Source organism: Elephantulus edwardii, unplaced genomic scaffold, assembly GCF_000299155.1.
Source record: "Elephantulus edwardii isolate Elephantulus edwardi_28Jun2011 unplaced genomic scaffold, EleEdw1.0 scaffold00132, whole genome shotgun sequence".
NCBI classification, from domain to species: Eukaryota; Metazoa; Chordata; class Mammalia; order Macroscelidea; family Macroscelididae; genus Elephantulus; species Elephantulus edwardii.
In genome coordinates, this window is record NW_006399882.1 from 1449802 (window position 1) to 1466643 (window position 16842).

A 16842-nucleotide genomic window follows, 5' to 3' on the forward strand; every position below is an offset into this window, starting at 1 on the left:
AAGGGACAAATGCTATATGGTGCCACTGTTGTAGAATGAGGCTGGCATTGGGGTGGGGGTAAGACTGAGAAAAACTGGATGAAATATGTTTACGGCCATCTCTTTTTTAAAGCTCTTCAGACAAAGTACTTGAGATTTTACTGAATCTCCCACATTTGGAACTTTGAGCAAGCCAGTCACACTTCTCCGAGTCTATAAACAGAAAATAAGATTAATAATAGCTACCTACTTACCTATAAGAGGGCTGTGGTGGCCTAGTGGGTAAAGAGTTTCCCTGCCAACCCATACTATCTGGTTCGAATCCACCAGCTGCTCCATGGGAGAAAGATGAGCAATCTTGTCTGCGATTTTCAGCCTCTGAAAACCTGCTTGGAGGGTCAGCTCTGAGTTGGTTCCAATTCACCCGCAATGAATTGAGCGAGTGTCTTTTCTACAAGTACTCGCTTGATGACCAGTTTAAATAGTGAAAGTGAAATGCCTATATAGATATAAATGGGCTTATAAACATGACATGACCTGTTCTGATTTCATTCTCATAATAGTACCATCACCATAGCTTTGCCCACCTTGAGAATTTAAAAGGATCAAGAAAAGAGATCTCAGGAGAGAGCATCCAAATAAAATAACAGTATCTGGACTCAAATACATATAGCTTTCATACACTGGCCTCCGACTCCTACTCACAACCATCTCCCTTGAAAGAGTGCTGGTTTTTAAACCGGATTTATATCCAATTACACCATCCAACTGCCAGTTTGTATATGGATGACTTGTGTGCTTCTGTGATGCAGGGTTCACTGGCATTTCAAATACCAGCAGAATCACCCATGGTGATTCAGAATAGCTTCCAGGCTAAGACAGACCAGAAGGAAAGGCCTGGTGGCCTACTTCTAAAAAGTAGCTGAAGAAACCTGGTGGAGCGTACAGGCTATTAACTGATTTGGCTAGAGGGTACTGCACAGGGGGTACAACGACGGACTCACACACACCAGCCTTTGAGATGGCAGGGGCCCAGGGAGGGTTTCACTGTGTTACACACAGAACCACCATGAGGGTAAGCATCCTTGAACAACCACAACTAGTAATCACCACCACTACCACCACCACCACCACCACCACATATCATATCATCAACAACAAAAACAACCAGCTTACAAGGGGTGGCTCCTGGGAATGGGATAGCAGGGAACTGGATGTCATGCCTGTGCCACTAGGAAAGAATTAGCACTTTTCCTGCTGCCCCAGGTGGAAGTAAGGTCAGTGGCTGCCAAACCGTAAGACCAGAAACAGACTCACCAACTGCTGTGCTCTGGGAAGAGTGAATTTAGAGGCCATCTGCCCCATACCTCCCGAGGACTCCAGGGAAACAGCTCACTGTGCAGTCACTGGGCAGAGGCGGACAGAGGGGTGGTCCTGAGCCATTGAGAACATCCATCAGGATCTCTGGTGGCACAGTAGTTAAGCCCTTGGCTGCTAACTGAAAGGTTAGTGGTTTGAACCTAGTAGCTGCTCTGCAGGAGGGGGTTTTGGAAGTTCGTTTCGGTAAACTCTGTGGCTTAGGAAACCCCAGGAGGAAGTTCTACTTTAGCTTATAAGGAAGGTAGGTGTCTATGAGTCAGAGCTGACTTGACGGGAACAGCTTTCTCAACACATTGCTGTGCAGTCAGAACCGACTCATTGCTGACCCTCCAGCAGGTTTCCAGAGGTTGTAAATCACATGGGAGAAGACTGTCTATTATTATCCCACATAGCATCTGTTAGATTCGAACTTCCGGCCTCTGGGATGGTAGTGCAACTCTTTACCCACTAGGCTACCAGAATTACCTTGATGGGAACACACGTACCCTATTTACTGAGACACTGGCAGGCCAGCCTTTCTTTCTGGAGACCTGGGTTTGATTTCCAGATGCTGCCTGCCAACACCTGTCTGTTAGAAGGCTGCTCTGACACGGGAAAAGGTCAAAGTTTCAGAAGAGCTACCCGACTAGGAAGAAACGCCTGGTTACCTGCTTCTGAAAATTATGGCCTGATCCGAAACTGATCTGGGGTCAAGGCACAGAACCAGGTAGCATTATGTTCCACTGTGCATGTGTTCCTTATAAGGCTTGAGGCCAACTCAAGGAAGCTAACCACAGCCCTACAGAGAGACAGTGGGAGGTGAGCTATGGATTCTAAGTTGATTTCCAACCCCAAAACTTCAACTAAAGACTGCTTTCAAACAGGATAACCCGCACTTGTAAAATACACTCAATGGATCAACAGATGCTTTCAGATATATCAGGCATTAGAACACATTGATACCTCCATACAGCAAGACAGACCTTTGGCTGATGGTGTGTAATAGAATTACATTGTTTGCCTATTTTAAATGTGGCACCCTGATAGTCTAGGGCTAGATTTTAGAAAATATATTAAGTGGACAATATGTATCTGATTGATTAATTATGTGTGAATGAGCTAGTTTGTGAATAAATTACTCTGTGGTTTAGAGAAAAGAGGCAATAATCTAAGCCTACTTCTGAGCATGAGAAATACAGACTCAAATGTTTAGCATCCTAAACAAGTCCTAATTAGGAATGTAAATCTGGTACATACACCAAAGGGCCAAATACTGCATCAATGACAAAGAGACAGGCTTTGGGGATTACACAATGTTTTCAATAACTGTTAACAATGCCTCTTTCCATTAGCATGGATAATTAAGAGACAAATCTCTAAGGTAACTACCTTCTAGTCTCCACATGGAGCTAAACCAATAAACCAAAAACCTCCCAGGGCCGAACGTACCAACTCAGAGTCTTCATAGTAGACACAGCAGAGAAATGGTTTTGTCCAGTGCTTCTTAATTCCTACTACAAATTAGAAGGGCCTGGGGAGCTTTGAGAAAACATCCAAGGCTGGGCCCCATTCCTACCTAAATGGTCTGTTTTAATCTGTCTGGCAAGTGATTGTGGTACTAGTATTTGGAAAAGCATCCCAGGAGTTTTTAATATGTGGCCAAGGTCCAGAATTGCAGGGTTAGCCCATCAGTTTCCAAACTTACATTAGGTATCAGAATCCATGGGAACTCTTTAAAAAGAGATTCATCCCAAGAACCACCCCAAAACTACTGAATAAGAATCCCAAGAGGCAAGACTTGGAATTGTTATTTTAAAAAAATTGAAAACAAATCATTGAACCTTGCCAAGGACTACTGCTGCATACCCTGGTTTGGAAATGTGAGATTTAGTTGGTGAAAAATTAGTGGTGGGTTGGAAAATTGGCTCTCCAAAGCAAATAATGATAATAATAAAAACACCCCAACAAATCAAACTTGAATTTCTAGTGAGCTTCCCTGGTGTTAATACCCCCAGCATCACTGACTCCAGACTGTCACCTCTCTGAAGGTTAAACTGCAAAGAAATGCATGCAACTGACTCAAGCAGGCCAGAGTGAGAAAGCTGCAGCTCACAAGTGGGAGTGTAGGTACTGGAGGCAAACTGCCAGCATTGAGTCCACTCACTTGCCACATGACCTTGATCATGGCACTCACCTCTCTGTGCCTCAGTTTCCTTAGCTGTAAATGGGACGGTAATAAGGTTGCTTCAAGAAGTACATGACTATGACAGGATGCTAGGGAACTCTGGTGGCATAGTGGTGAGAAGCTGTGTTGCAGTCCTGAAGGCATGTGGTTTGAATCCACCAGTTGCTCTGCTGGAGAGAGATGGGTAATTTCCTCCCTTGTGATTAACTGCCTCTAAAAACATGCTGGAGGGTCAGCTATGGGTCAGTTCTGACTCAGTGGTACACAACAACAGCAGGACTCTATGAAGAAGAATGTGGCATTGGGATTAGACAAAGACTTATCAACAATCTGCATTATGCAGGTTACACAATCTTGCTTGCAGAAAGTGAAAAGGACTGGAAGCACTTGCAACAGATGGTCAAGGACTGCAGCCTTCGGATGGATTGTACTTTAACATCAAGAAAACAAAGGCCCCTCACTCACCACTGGACCAAGAAGCAACATCATGATAAATAGAGAAAAGACTGAAGTGATAAAAGACTTAATTTTACTAAAAGCCACAATCAATGCCCATGTGCCCATGGTAACAGCAGTCAGGAAATCAAAAGGATGTGCTGCATTAGAAATCTGCTTCCAAAGACTTTTTTAAAAAATTTTTTTAAAATTTATTTTATTGTTTTTGTGTGAGTATACCGTCAAATCAGATCTGACTGGTACAGGAGGAGATTGTCCCTCCTTCCTCGGCAGAGCATCTGGTGGATTTGAACCATGCACCTCTGGGATTGTAGTTGCAGCTCCTTACCACTAGGCCACCAGAGCTCCCCCAAAGACTTTTTTGAAGCTCTAAAGAACAATGATGTCAGTTTAAAAAGCAAGGTGCTCCTGATCCAAGTCATGATATTTTCAACTGCTTCCTTCCTATGCATCTAAAAGTTGGACAATGAATAAGGAAATAGAATCAATGCCTTTGAATTGGACAATGAATAAGAAAATAAGGATCGATGCCTTTGAATTGTGGTGTTGGAGAAGAGTTCTGAACATCTCATTGACTGACAAAAGAACTGACAAGTCTATCTTGGAGGAAGTGAAACCAGAGTGCTCCTTTGAGGAAAAAGGATGGTGAAATTTCACCTCACATATTTTGGGCATGTTGTCAGGAGGGACAACTCTGGCAAAAGACATCATGCTAGGAGATGTGGAGAGTCAGAGAAAGAGAGGAAGACCCTCGACAAGATGGACTTGCAGAGTTACTGTAACAATGAACCTGAGTCTATCAGAGATGGCCAGGTTAGTGCAGGATAGGACAAGGTTCTGTTGCTCATATGGTCAGTATGAATGGTAGTGGACTGGATGGTATTGGACTACTCCTACTACTACTTCTACTACTACTCCTACTCCTACTACTATTGTTTACTTTTATGGCATTAACTACATGCCCCCATATCACTTGTAACATTTTAACCCTACCTGAGTAATTAAGGAACCCTGGTGGTGCGGTGCATTTTGAGTTGGGCTGCCATCAGAAAGGTTGGCTGTTTGGATCAAGCAGCCCCTCCTCTGTAGGACATGGTTGTGGTCGACATCCCCCTCTAAAGAAGGGCAGCCTTGGAAGCCTGATGGAGGGCTGTCTTGAGACAGAACTGACTAGATGGTAGTGGATCCAGAATCCTATTTTCTCTATTATGTTAATGTACGAGTGCAGGGTGTGTCTTAAAGGAGTCTTGTTTTGAGATATAAGGAGACCAAATAAGCAGCTGAACAAGCAGAGATGGAAGAAAGACACTAATCTCAACAAAGAACACTCAGGAGTAAGCTCAGAAAAGATCAGGACATTCACCTAAAATACTAGAGATGATGAGGATGGATTCATGTCTGTTGTTCAGAGTCACTATGTTCCCTCCATGATTGTTTATTTTCTAAAACATTTATTATATTATCATTGCTACGCTTAGTACTATGAGACCTCACCGCTGTCAAGTCAGGAACCATTCAAAGATGATCCTCCAGTGGGTTTTCAAAGGCTGTAAACCACACTGATTGACCATCTTCTTCGTGTGGTGCAACTGATGGATTTAAATCGCGTTCCTCTGGGTTGGCAGTGCAACTCCTTACCACTAGGCTACCAGAACTCCCGAGTTACTCTATTTGTACACTTAATTCTAAAGTTAGCTTTGTCCTAGGCCATACTGGTTGGTGGAGTCTTGAATTTGATTTGCTAACAGTATTTTTTTTTCTAATGCCAATTAAAATAATAATGCAATTTGAATAAGAGATGTTTGTCTTCGTGATTCATAAATTTCACTACTATGGAGTCGGGGCTGACTCATGACTGACCCTCCGCTGGGTTTTCTGAATTTAAAGTCCCACTTTCTAGTACTAGTTCAAATTCTCTTGTAGCATGATGGCACAGTTGTAAAAACATGTGTTTAAATCTGTCTTCTGCCACCTGCCACCTGTAGGAGCTGAGCTAACGGACATCTTTGTGCCTTAATGTCCTTGTCTTCAAACAGAAATTACTGGAAAGGTAAGATTTAAGTACTTAGACTAGTGTCTGGCACACAGTGAGAGCTTTAAAAGGTTTGATTGTTGATGCTATTATCACAGTCAACACTCTTGGCACCAGCAGCCAGGAAATGAAAAGACATATTGTGATGGAAAAGTCTGCTGTTAGGGACCTCTCCAAAGTACTGAAGAGCAACGATGTCACTCTGGAGACTAAGGTGTGCCTGATACAGGTCATGGTCTTTGCAATCACTTGCTATGCATCAGAGAGTTGGACAATGACTAGACAGGATAGGAGAATTGATGCCTTTGAGCTGTGGTGTTGGAGAAGACTACTGAATATACCATGGACGGCTAAGAAAATGAACAGGTTTGTCCTGGAGAGGGTTAAACCAGGCTGCTCATTGGAGGCAAGGATTCTGAAGCTTTGTCTGGCATACTTTGGACATGTTGTAAGGAGGGACCAGTTCTTGGAGAAGGACGTCATGCTTGGGAGAATGGAGGGACAGCGTAGGAGAGGAATACCCTAAATGAGATAAATTGATTCAGGGACTGGGGTAATGGGTGTAGGTGTATCAGAGACAGTGCGATTAGCACAGGACAGAGCAAGGTTTAGGGCTGTTGTACATAGGGTCGCTATGAGTCACAGGCGACTCGACGACTCGTAACAACAACAACATACTCTCACCTCTGCTGTCAGGTTCATTTTGATTCACAGTGAGCCTGCAGTATGGCCCAGAACTGCTCCTAGTATTTCTGGGGCTGTACATCTTTTTGGGAGCAGATTGCTTCATGGTTGTCCCTCAGATGGGGAGTTCAAACTGCCAACCGTGAGGTTAGCAACCAAGTGTTCTAACCACTATACACCAGGCCTCCTTACATTATGCATTATTGGTGGTAATAGACCATATTTTGTGATGCGCTGTGTCATTTTCTTCTGCCTCTTTAGAGAGCAGGAGAAAACACTGTTGCTGTTGATGGGACTCCAGCTCATGGTGCCCTCGTCTACGTCAAAGCAGAACTGTGCACCACAAGATTTTCAATGGCTAGTTTTATTCAGAAGTAGATGGTCAGGTCTTTCTTTCAGATGCGTCTAGATGGACTTGAATGCCCAACCTTATGCGGGCATGAAGCATCTGCACCACACTCACAGGGAGGAAACTCTATCAATTTTCCTCTTGTGCTCTCACAGCCTAACAAGATTTCTGACCCAACCCAATTAATTCATAAACATCAGATGAGTACAGATGGGTCACCTTTCAGGGTGATGTTGTGTACCACTGAGTCACACTGATGTGTTTTCAGAGGCAGTAAATCGCATGGGAGGATAATGCTCATTCTCCCTCAGAGCAGCTTGTGGATTTGAACCTCTTGCCTTTGGCACACAGCTTCGTGTTACTAGGCCACATATTTCCTTCTCTTACTTTCACAATACATCTGAATTTCTCTTGCAGGAATTATTAGGCCACATCACATTAACTTGCTGATACTTGGTTTTTTTGTTGATGTTGCTAAATAGAAACAAGTTGGAACCGCTTCATAGCTGATCCTTCAGCAGGTTTTCACAGGCAGTAAATCTCAGAAGACTGTCCATCTTTCCCTCTGCAGAGCAGCTGGTGGATTTGAAATGACAGCGTCTGGGTTGGCAGGGCAACTCTTTATTAATAGGCCACCTACAGCTCCAGTTCCAGGTGGCTCACCCTAGCACAAGCCGATGCTGGTGAAAACTTGTCCAGGTATGTGGGTCTGGCCTCCCTGTCCACATTTCACTGTTGTTAGCCTAGTCTTGCTTCTGTGTTGTGTGTTTGTATTGTAGAGTTGGAACTGACCCACAGCGGACCCTCTGGTGGGTTTTCAGAAGGATTTAATCTCACGGGAGGAGACTGCCCATCATTCTCCCGTGGAGCATTTGTTGGTTTTTGGGATTGCAATGCAAACCTCAGTCACCAGATCTTTGGGTTACCGGTTGTCTTCAAAACAGCTCTGACTTAAGGTGACCTTATGTGTGTCAAAACAGAGTTACTATGGTCCTTAGGGTTTGAAATGCCTGATTAAGATACTTCTTAAAAAATTTGCTTCTACACTGCGGTACCTTTGCACAGACATGAACTATAGCCTTTCAGTTAGCAGCTAAGTGGGTTAAGTGGCTACACCAACCAGGGACTCTAGATTATGGGATAGGGAGCTAAGAATGCCAATTTAAGTCACTGCTGAAAGTCAGTGATATCAATATATCCATTCAGCTTTCTGTACTCATACAACTGAAGGAGGGCAATTTGCTACCTTTACTACCACCACCACCATCACCACATGTCCAAAGCCTGCTGCTGAAATGCCCACTGCTCACTGGATATAGTCTTGTGCAGTCCACATATGCCGTCTTATTGAAGTTGTCCAGGAGTCTCAAGAGTTAGATTTATTCTATCCATTTTGCTTGGCTCTACAATTAACACTCTTGGTACCAGCAGCCAGGAAATTAAAAGATGAATTGCATTGGGAAAGTCTGCTGTCAAGAGACCTCTCCAAGTTACTGAGGAGCAACGGTGTAAGTCTAGAGACTAAGGTGTGCCCAATACAGGCCATGGTCTTTGCCATTACTTGCTATGCTTCAGAGAGCTGGACAATGACTAGGGATGATAGAAGGAGAGTTGATGCCTTTGAGCTTTGGTGCTGGAGAAGAGTATTGAATATACCATGGACTGCTAGGAGAATAAACAAGTTAAACTTGGAGAGGGTGAAGCCAGGCTGCTCCTTGGAGGCAACGATTCTGAAGCTTCGTCCGACATTCTTTGGACATGTTGCAAAGAGGCACCAGTCCTTGGAGAGGGAGGTCATGCTTGGGAGAGTGGAGGGACAGCGCAGGAGAGGAAGTCCCTTGATGAGATGGATTGATTCAGTGACTGGGGTAATGGGGCTAAGGTGTGTCGGAGACAGATTGGCCCAGGATAGGGCAGGGTTTAGGGCTGTTGTTCATAGGGTCACTATGAGTCACAAGTGACTCAATAGCACATAACAACAACAACAATTTTACATCTGGGATAACAGACCCAGCTTTTGGGTTGCTTGTTCCCTATGAACTCAAAGTTCATAGTTTGGGGCTTGGGCAAGGAAATTACTTAACCTCTCTCTTTGCTGCAGTTACGTGAACTGTTTTCATTCTCCATTATAAGGACTATCTATGTGAAGGGGTCTGAGATCCCTTGATGAGAAGCATTATATAAATTCAAAGCATAATTATTGATTGCACATTCTATCATTAAACAAACAAAATATATGCTAATGCTAAGTTCACTCCAATTTTCCATTTTGTTTTCCTTTGAGAAATAAGCCAATAAACCATTACACACTTAGCTTCCTGGGGAAATGAATTTAAATGTTACTATAAATCCTTTCAGAAAAAAACAAATTTTAACAAATAAGTATTTGAACAAGGAGGCCACTTAACCACGTTCAGAATGAGAAACGTTCAGTAGAAGACCCTTGGTGGCTGTTGAGATAAGCCCTCTAAATTTAATATTTTATAATAGACTCACACCTCTTTTGTTAGAAATGAGGAAAGAGAATAATTTTCTTTCCTCCTTTATTGCAATATATTTAAATCTCTCCAATTTTATTTTGCTAATAAGCAGGGCAAAGTCTGTCTATAAATGTATCCTGATTTACCACAGGTAATCCCACACTCTTGCATTCATGTGTAGTATTTAACCTCAATTTAAATGTAAATTTTGGGCAACTTCAAGTGCTTTATCTGTGAACTCTGAGTGCTCTCTTTATTAATGAAGTCGATACTAATTATAAGCAGTTTGGTAAGGTTACCTTAAAACAATTGCAAAATCGACCCCAAAAAGAACAAGTTCAGAATTTATTTGTTTTGAATAACACTGACACCCTTGTGCAAATTTCCAGCTCACAACTCTACTCCCAAGGTATATAATCAGGCGGGAAGGAGGGACAAGGATAATAGAATGAAACAGACCAGGCAAACCAACAACAGTGAAAGTGAACCAAAGGGTTTAGCCTCACACAGGACCCCCCACTACTCAAAGGAAGAAAGAGATCATGCCCTCTTCCTGACTGAATAAAATTTCAGTAGGAAATACTTGTGGCTTTTCTCTTTCCAGTGACACAAGTTAGGGTTATGCAATTTAGTAACAACTAGCGAAGTAACATCATTAAAGTTCCGAAGCAAGAAAAGAAAAGAAGAAATTTCAAATACTCACAGGTACGTCCACGTATTTGGAAGCTGCCTTCACCTAAGGAAGAAAGAAGAGGAAAGAAATGAGACTGGTGTTTATGTTTCATTGTTCACAGCTCAATGCTGTGTCACCATTGGAGTTAAAACAATATGCTGGCACATGGAGTCGACTCGGGGGAAAACAGAAAGGTACTGAAAAATAGAATCTGTTTGCTATTTTATTTCGAGCCACAGCTATTGCTGTTTTGGAGAGAGAATGAATTAAGAGAGTGAGGGGGAGAGGAAAGAGAAGTGGGAGTGCAAGATGATAGTTGAACTGATTAGAATTCTTTAGCTGATGTGGGAGGAAGCTCTGGTGGCTGAGTGGTAGCGAGTTGTGCTTCCAATCCAAAAGCACATAGTTCAAATCGACTGGATGCTCTGTGGGGGAAAGATGGATAATCCCTCACTTTTGACTTATAGCCTCTGAAAACCCACTGGAGGGTCAGCTATGAGTTGGTTCCAACTAGAGGGCACCTAACAACAAGAGCCTAGTGCTAAGAATCTGTACTGCAATCTTGAAGGCGTGTGAGAGAGAAGGATGAGCAGCAGACTTCTCCCGCGTGATTGTTGTTGTTTTGTGCTGTTGCTTGTGACTCAAAGCGACCCTCTGAAACTGCCCTATCCTGAGCCAGTCTCATTGATTCTGACACACCTAACCCCCTCATTACCTCATTTACTGTGTCAATCCATCTCATGGGGGTCTTTCTCTCCTGAACTGTCCCTCCATCATTCCGGGCATGATGTCCTTCTCCTGGCCATGTGCCCAAAGTATATGAGAGGGAGTTTCAAAGTCCTAGCCTCCAAGGGAAAACTTGGTTTTACCCTCCTCTCCAAGAGAAACCTATTTGTTTTCTTGGTGGTCCCCGGTATGTTTAATACTCCAGCACCACAACTCAAAGGCATCAATTCTTCTTCTATCATCCTTAGACAGTGTCCAATTGTCTGATGCATAGCAGGTAATCCATGGTCTGGATCAAGCACACCTCAGTCTCTAGACCGACATTGTTACTCATCAAGACTGGGCAGAGGTTCCTGACTGCATATTTCCCCAGTGCAATTTGTCTTTTGCTTTCCTGACAGCTGGTGCCAAGGGTGTTGATTGTGGAGCCAAGCAAGCTGAAATTGTTAACAACCTCAATCTCTTCTCCATCTATCATGGTGCTGCCAATTGGCCCAGTGGTGAGAATCTTTGTCTTTTTGATTTATATTGGGCTTTCATCCATATTGAAGACTACAGTCCCATGAGATTACTGCCTCTGAAAACTGGCTGGAGGGTGAGCTATGTGTTGGTTCCAACTCAGTGGTACACAACAACAAAAACAACAGTTGATGTGGAAGCATTGTAATTCCCCCCCCCCTTTCCTTTAAGTGGGTGATTAAGCAATTCCACTGCTAAACCAAAGGTCAGTAGTTTGAATCCACCAGCTGTTCCTTAAGAGAAAGATGTGGCAGTCTGGTTCCATAAAGATTTGTGGACTTGTAAAATTTAGGGAAGTAGATCTACTTTGTCCTCCAAGGCCGTTGTGAGTGGGGGTTGATTCGATGGTAGTGAGTTTGGTTTTGATGTTTATAAGGGTTGAAAGCAAGACTAGCTTAACTAACATGATTTGTCCTTAATGTAAAGGAAAAAACTAAGGCCACTTTATCAAGGGAACTCTGGTGGTCTAGTGGGAAAAGGAGCTGTGATGCCAACCCAAAGGCAGGCAGTTCAAATCCACTAGCTGTTCTGAGGGAGAAAGATGAGCAATCTCCTCCTTGTAGGATTTACAGCATCTGAAAACCTGCTGGAGGATCAGCTATGAGTTGGTTCTGACTGGAGGGCACATAACAACAACAAGGCCCTTGTCATCTCTCATGCCTTGAGTCTTTGTATAGTTTGGCAGCTTGATTTATTGTAACTGGATTCCTTAGTACTCAGTTTTAGTGAGTCCAGTTCCCTTCAGGAGGATGGGATATGGTGGGTGGACATTATCAACTCAGAGGGAGATGGGTTTCTGTAGCTGGCAGTGAGGAGGGTACCAGGACCATTGAAAATGATCTCAAGGTTGCTGTTGTGACTTTCAGGTTTTGATGTTAAAAAGCCTGGAAGGAAAGTATGAGAAGAGGTGATGAACCTTATTTTCATTTTTTTGGTGAGAAAGCGTAGTAGTGATGCTTTAGCATTAAATGTAGATTTGAAGCCTGGTTCTACACTTATGATGTGGGACTGTGGGTAGGTTACTTCACCTCTGAGCCACAGCTGCCCTCCCTGCAAATTGGAGATCCTATTAGTACACCTTTAGCAGGCTGCTATTAGGGTGAAGGCACAGCAAGTCCTGGGACAAATGGCAGCTAAGGTGACTAGTTCATTAGTAAATCTGGGAGAGCTTTGGCTTCTGTGAGGAGCTGATGAACAGTTGGATTTGAGTAATAACATTGACAGGAGTATGCCTGTTTATTTTGACAGAGGTCACACTTGTTCCTGAAGGGAATAACAAGACTGAGTGAGGGGCTTCATCTGTGGGTTAGAGAGGATTTTTAGTCTTACTGAAGGTACAAAGACAGAGAAGAACACAGAGCAGTTAGGATGTGTCTTCACATCTCATGGAGGCTTCCCTTGGCCATTTGGCGGATATCAATGTGGGGACTCTCAATCCTCCATGCCACTGTCTCCCAGGAAAGCTCCCCTGGAGATACTTTGCCTCATTATGGTTTCCTAGAAACCACGTCTTAACATTTCAGCTCAAGAGAACAAACAGATTTGTCCTGGAGAGTGTGAAACCAGGTTGCTCCTTGGAGGCTTCTGAAACTCCGTTTGACATACTTTGGGCATGCTGCAAGGAGGGACCAGTCCTTGGAGAGGGGCATTATGTTTGGGAGGGTGGAGGGACAGCGCAGGATGGGAAGACACTCAATGAGATGGATTGACTCAGTGACAGGGGTAGGGGGGGTAGGTGTGTCAGAAACAATAAGGTTGGCTCAGGACAGAGCAGGGTTTGGAGCTGTTGAACACAGGGTGGCTATGAGTCGCAGGTGACTCAATGGCACATAACAACAACAACAACAACAACAACAACAACAACAACAGGGGGAGAAGCCAGTGGACCAATAGGGTGGAATGGACGGAGATCAGGATTTAAAGATCAAAGGTCGGTAAGTACCAGACTTGGTTGGGAATACCGGGAATTCCTTTTCTGATTCCTAAGCACTAACTTCTATCTTTCTTAAACAGGGTGAAGGGAGTTCTGGTGGGAGGTTTGTAGGGAGTTGCACTGTTAACCCAAAGGTTCAAATCCACCGTGGCTCTGAGAGAGAAAGATGGGCAGTCTCCTCTCATGTGATTTACAGTCAGTTTCCAAAAACCTGCACGAGATCAGCTTTGGGTGGATTCCAGCTCAATGACAAAGTTTAGTTGTCTACAATAGGGTAAGAGTACTGTGTACTCTGCAGGGCAAAGTGAATAAATAGAAAACATGAGAAAGAGCGTTAAAGGGCCAAACACACAATGATTAATTATTAAACAGCAACACATTCCATCTTCTTAAGTTAATGCCAGCGTGTAAGATGATCCATCCCTAAGATACACATTGTCTTCAAGCCCCACATTTTGCTTTCTATAAAATTTTTTACCTTGCGTTTTTGGTGAACATTCAGAGTAGACTAGCTCCTCAGATGACAATTCCTCAGTGTTTACGCACTCCCCCCATTTCACCCTGGGTCCCCCATGGCCTTTCATCTGGATTTTCTATTCCTTCCTAATTTATCATATTTGCTTTTCGGCAACTGCTGTCCTTCTGACTTCTTATAATTGATTGTTTCTAAGAAATTTAAGGCTCTGAGGTATTAATATTATTTTGTGTTTTATTGTTTGGTTGAAGGGTGGTCTCCAGACATGGCTTCTGTTTCAGGTAAGGAAAGTATGATAGATGCAGAGTTTCAGGAGATCTCAACACTTTCTTTTTGCAGCACTGCTTACAATTGCAAGTCAGTAGTTATGTGTAGATAACAATTATGTGAAGTGTCTATCTGCCCTGGAACAACATGGGGACAAAGGCTGTGTCCGTCTTGTTCACAGATGTCTCCCTAGAAACTCTCCTGGTACCTGGCTTAGAAAGGGCACCCAGGGAATATGTGTAGAGACAAGGAAATTAGTCATTAGTTTTGACTTTAGGTTGGTTGAAACAAGCAGAGCAACAACTAAATCGAGCAGCTCCTGTGTCATCTGTCTGAAGGCTGACATATTACTGTGGCTGCCACTCAGTTGGCTCTAGGACCCCTTGTGCAAACAGAACAGAACAGAATCCTCACCATTCCCGCTCTGCTCACCCATGACTGCAGACACCCTGTCAGTCTATCCCCTTGAGGGTCATCTTCTTTTTCATTGACCTCTGCTTTATTGAGCACAATGTCTTTCTCTGGGGAAGACCAACTTTATAGTTCTATATACAAAGATGACAACCTGTATTGGCCCTTCAATCTTTGGCCCAATCATGCTTAGATCCAGGTTCAAGGGATTTGAGGGACGCTTTCCACATTTTTTTTTCAGAACTAGAATTTCTCCTAAATGATCCCAATCCCTACATCTTTCCTTTTCATTCTTATTCTAGAGTTTAATTTGAGTTACAGGTGGCTTTTCCTTCTTTAGAGAGCAAGAAACTTATGAACTATAATACAAAATGGGTGACCCTGGAGGACATTATGCTAAGTGAAATATCTCAGTCACAAAAGGACAAATACTGCATAGTGCCACTGTTGTAAAATGGAGCTGACATCAGGGTTGGGGGGGGAACCTAAGAGAAGAGGGGATAATGTATATTGCGTTGAAACAGATGAGGGAGAGAACTGTTTAAAAGGAATATATGGTTAGATATCATTTTCATGACAAGATTCCAGATAAAGAAATACAGAGTAAAGTGTACTGTGGACTTGGGGGAGAGAGAATTGTATAACAATGAAATAATTTTTTTTTTCTTTTCAAATAGAAAAGCGAACTAGGGGGAGGGGTGGGCAGGGAGGAAAATGTGCAACAATGAATGAATGCAGAAAAAATTTAAATGGGAAGAATATGTTGTAAAAAAAATAAGGTGGAGGGAAAAATCATCTTATGATGTCTTACATTGCAAAGCATTTCGGGTGCCATTTCTCTGTCAAGTTACCCTGGAATACTGGAGCCACTGAGAAGTGAGAAAATAAAACCTAAGGAATTGACTTGCTTCTGTTCTAAGCCAGAAGACAGGAGTGACAGGCATGTGGTTCTTTACGGAAATTTCTCATAAATATCTCCTAATGTCAAAAAAATGGTAGGAAAATGCATGGCTTCAAGAGCTTCAGTGGTCAGAACAGAGGCTGGTAAAAATGAACGTCATTTTCAGCTAGAAATTACCTCCTTTGCTCTCTAGAGTTGATGCCTGGCATCTGGTGGGAGTTTTGCTGCAGCTGAAATGATCAACCTTTAAACACGCCTACTCTCCATTTACCACTGACACACAGTTCCAACCCAGAGAACGACACCAGCCAAATTCAATTCCTTTCAAGGCACTTTGGGGAGAAGAGGCAAGCTCAATGTCAGGACAGAGGGCCGTGCCCTCTCCTACGTGTCCCCGCTCCAGTATGGCAAGCTTGTTCATCTGTCTGCTTCCTTGTACTCACTCCTCTGATCTCATAGCAACAGGAACAAGGAGCTAGGAGCACAACTCAAGGGAAGCTGTGATACTAGAAGTCGTTGGACACATGCAGTTGCATCATTTTGGCTTTGGCCATTGGGACCTGAAGAAGAACAGTGATGACAAAGATACAGGGGTGCATTCTATTCCACATAGGAAGTGATAGTGAAGGCTTGGAAAAAGAGGGTGCTATACACAGAATCATTTCAAGGGAACACTGCAGGGTTCAAAGTTGAGAATGGTGTATACCAGGCATGTGTCCTATCTCTACACCTTTTCAGTCTATATGCAGAACTGATCACCCAGGATGCTGGGTTCTATGAGGAGGAATGTGACATCAGGATTGGAGAAAGACTTATCAACAATTTTCATTATGCAGATGACACAACCCTGCTTTCTGAAACTGAGTAGGAACTGAAGTATTTGCTGCAGAAGGTCAAGGACTGAGGCCTTTAATATAGATTGAAACTCAACATCAAGAAAACAAAGACTCTCACCACTGGACCGATTGGTAATATTATGATATATGGTGAAGATATGGAGATTGTTAATAGCTTTAGTTTGCTTGGCTCCACAGTCAACACTTTTGGTACCAGCACCTAGGAGATTAAAAGGCGAGTTGCACTGGAAAAGTCTGCTGTTAAAGACCTCTCCAGAGTACTGAAGAGCAACAATGTCAGTCTGGAGATTAAGGTGAACCTGATCCAGGCCATGCTCTTTGCAATTATGTGCTATGAATCAGAAAGTTGGATAATGACTAGGGATGATAGAAGGAGAATTGATGCCTTTGAGCTGTGGTGCTGGAGAAGAGTGTTGAATATACCATGGACTGCTAGGAGAACAAACAGCTTCATCCTAGAGAGGATGAAAACAGGCTGTTCTTTGGAGGCAAGGATTCATCTGAATCTTTGTCCGACATACTTTGGGCGTGTTGCAAGCAGGGAATAGACCTTGGA

The 16842-nt window shown here is 43.2% G+C and overlaps 1 protein-coding gene across 1 annotated transcript in view; it reads right to left on the reverse strand.

Moving 5' to 3' along the window:
• CADPS (Ca++-dependent secretion activator) overlaps window positions 1-16842 on the reverse strand; it is a 560788-nt gene that overhangs the window by 51260 nt on the left and 492686 nt on the right. The window contains exon 26 of the mRNA XM_006893865.1: window positions 10228-10260. Within this exon, the coding sequence (XP_006893927.1) occupies window positions 10228-10260 (33 nt within the window). The remainder of the gene's footprint in view (window positions 1-10227; window positions 10261-16842) is intronic.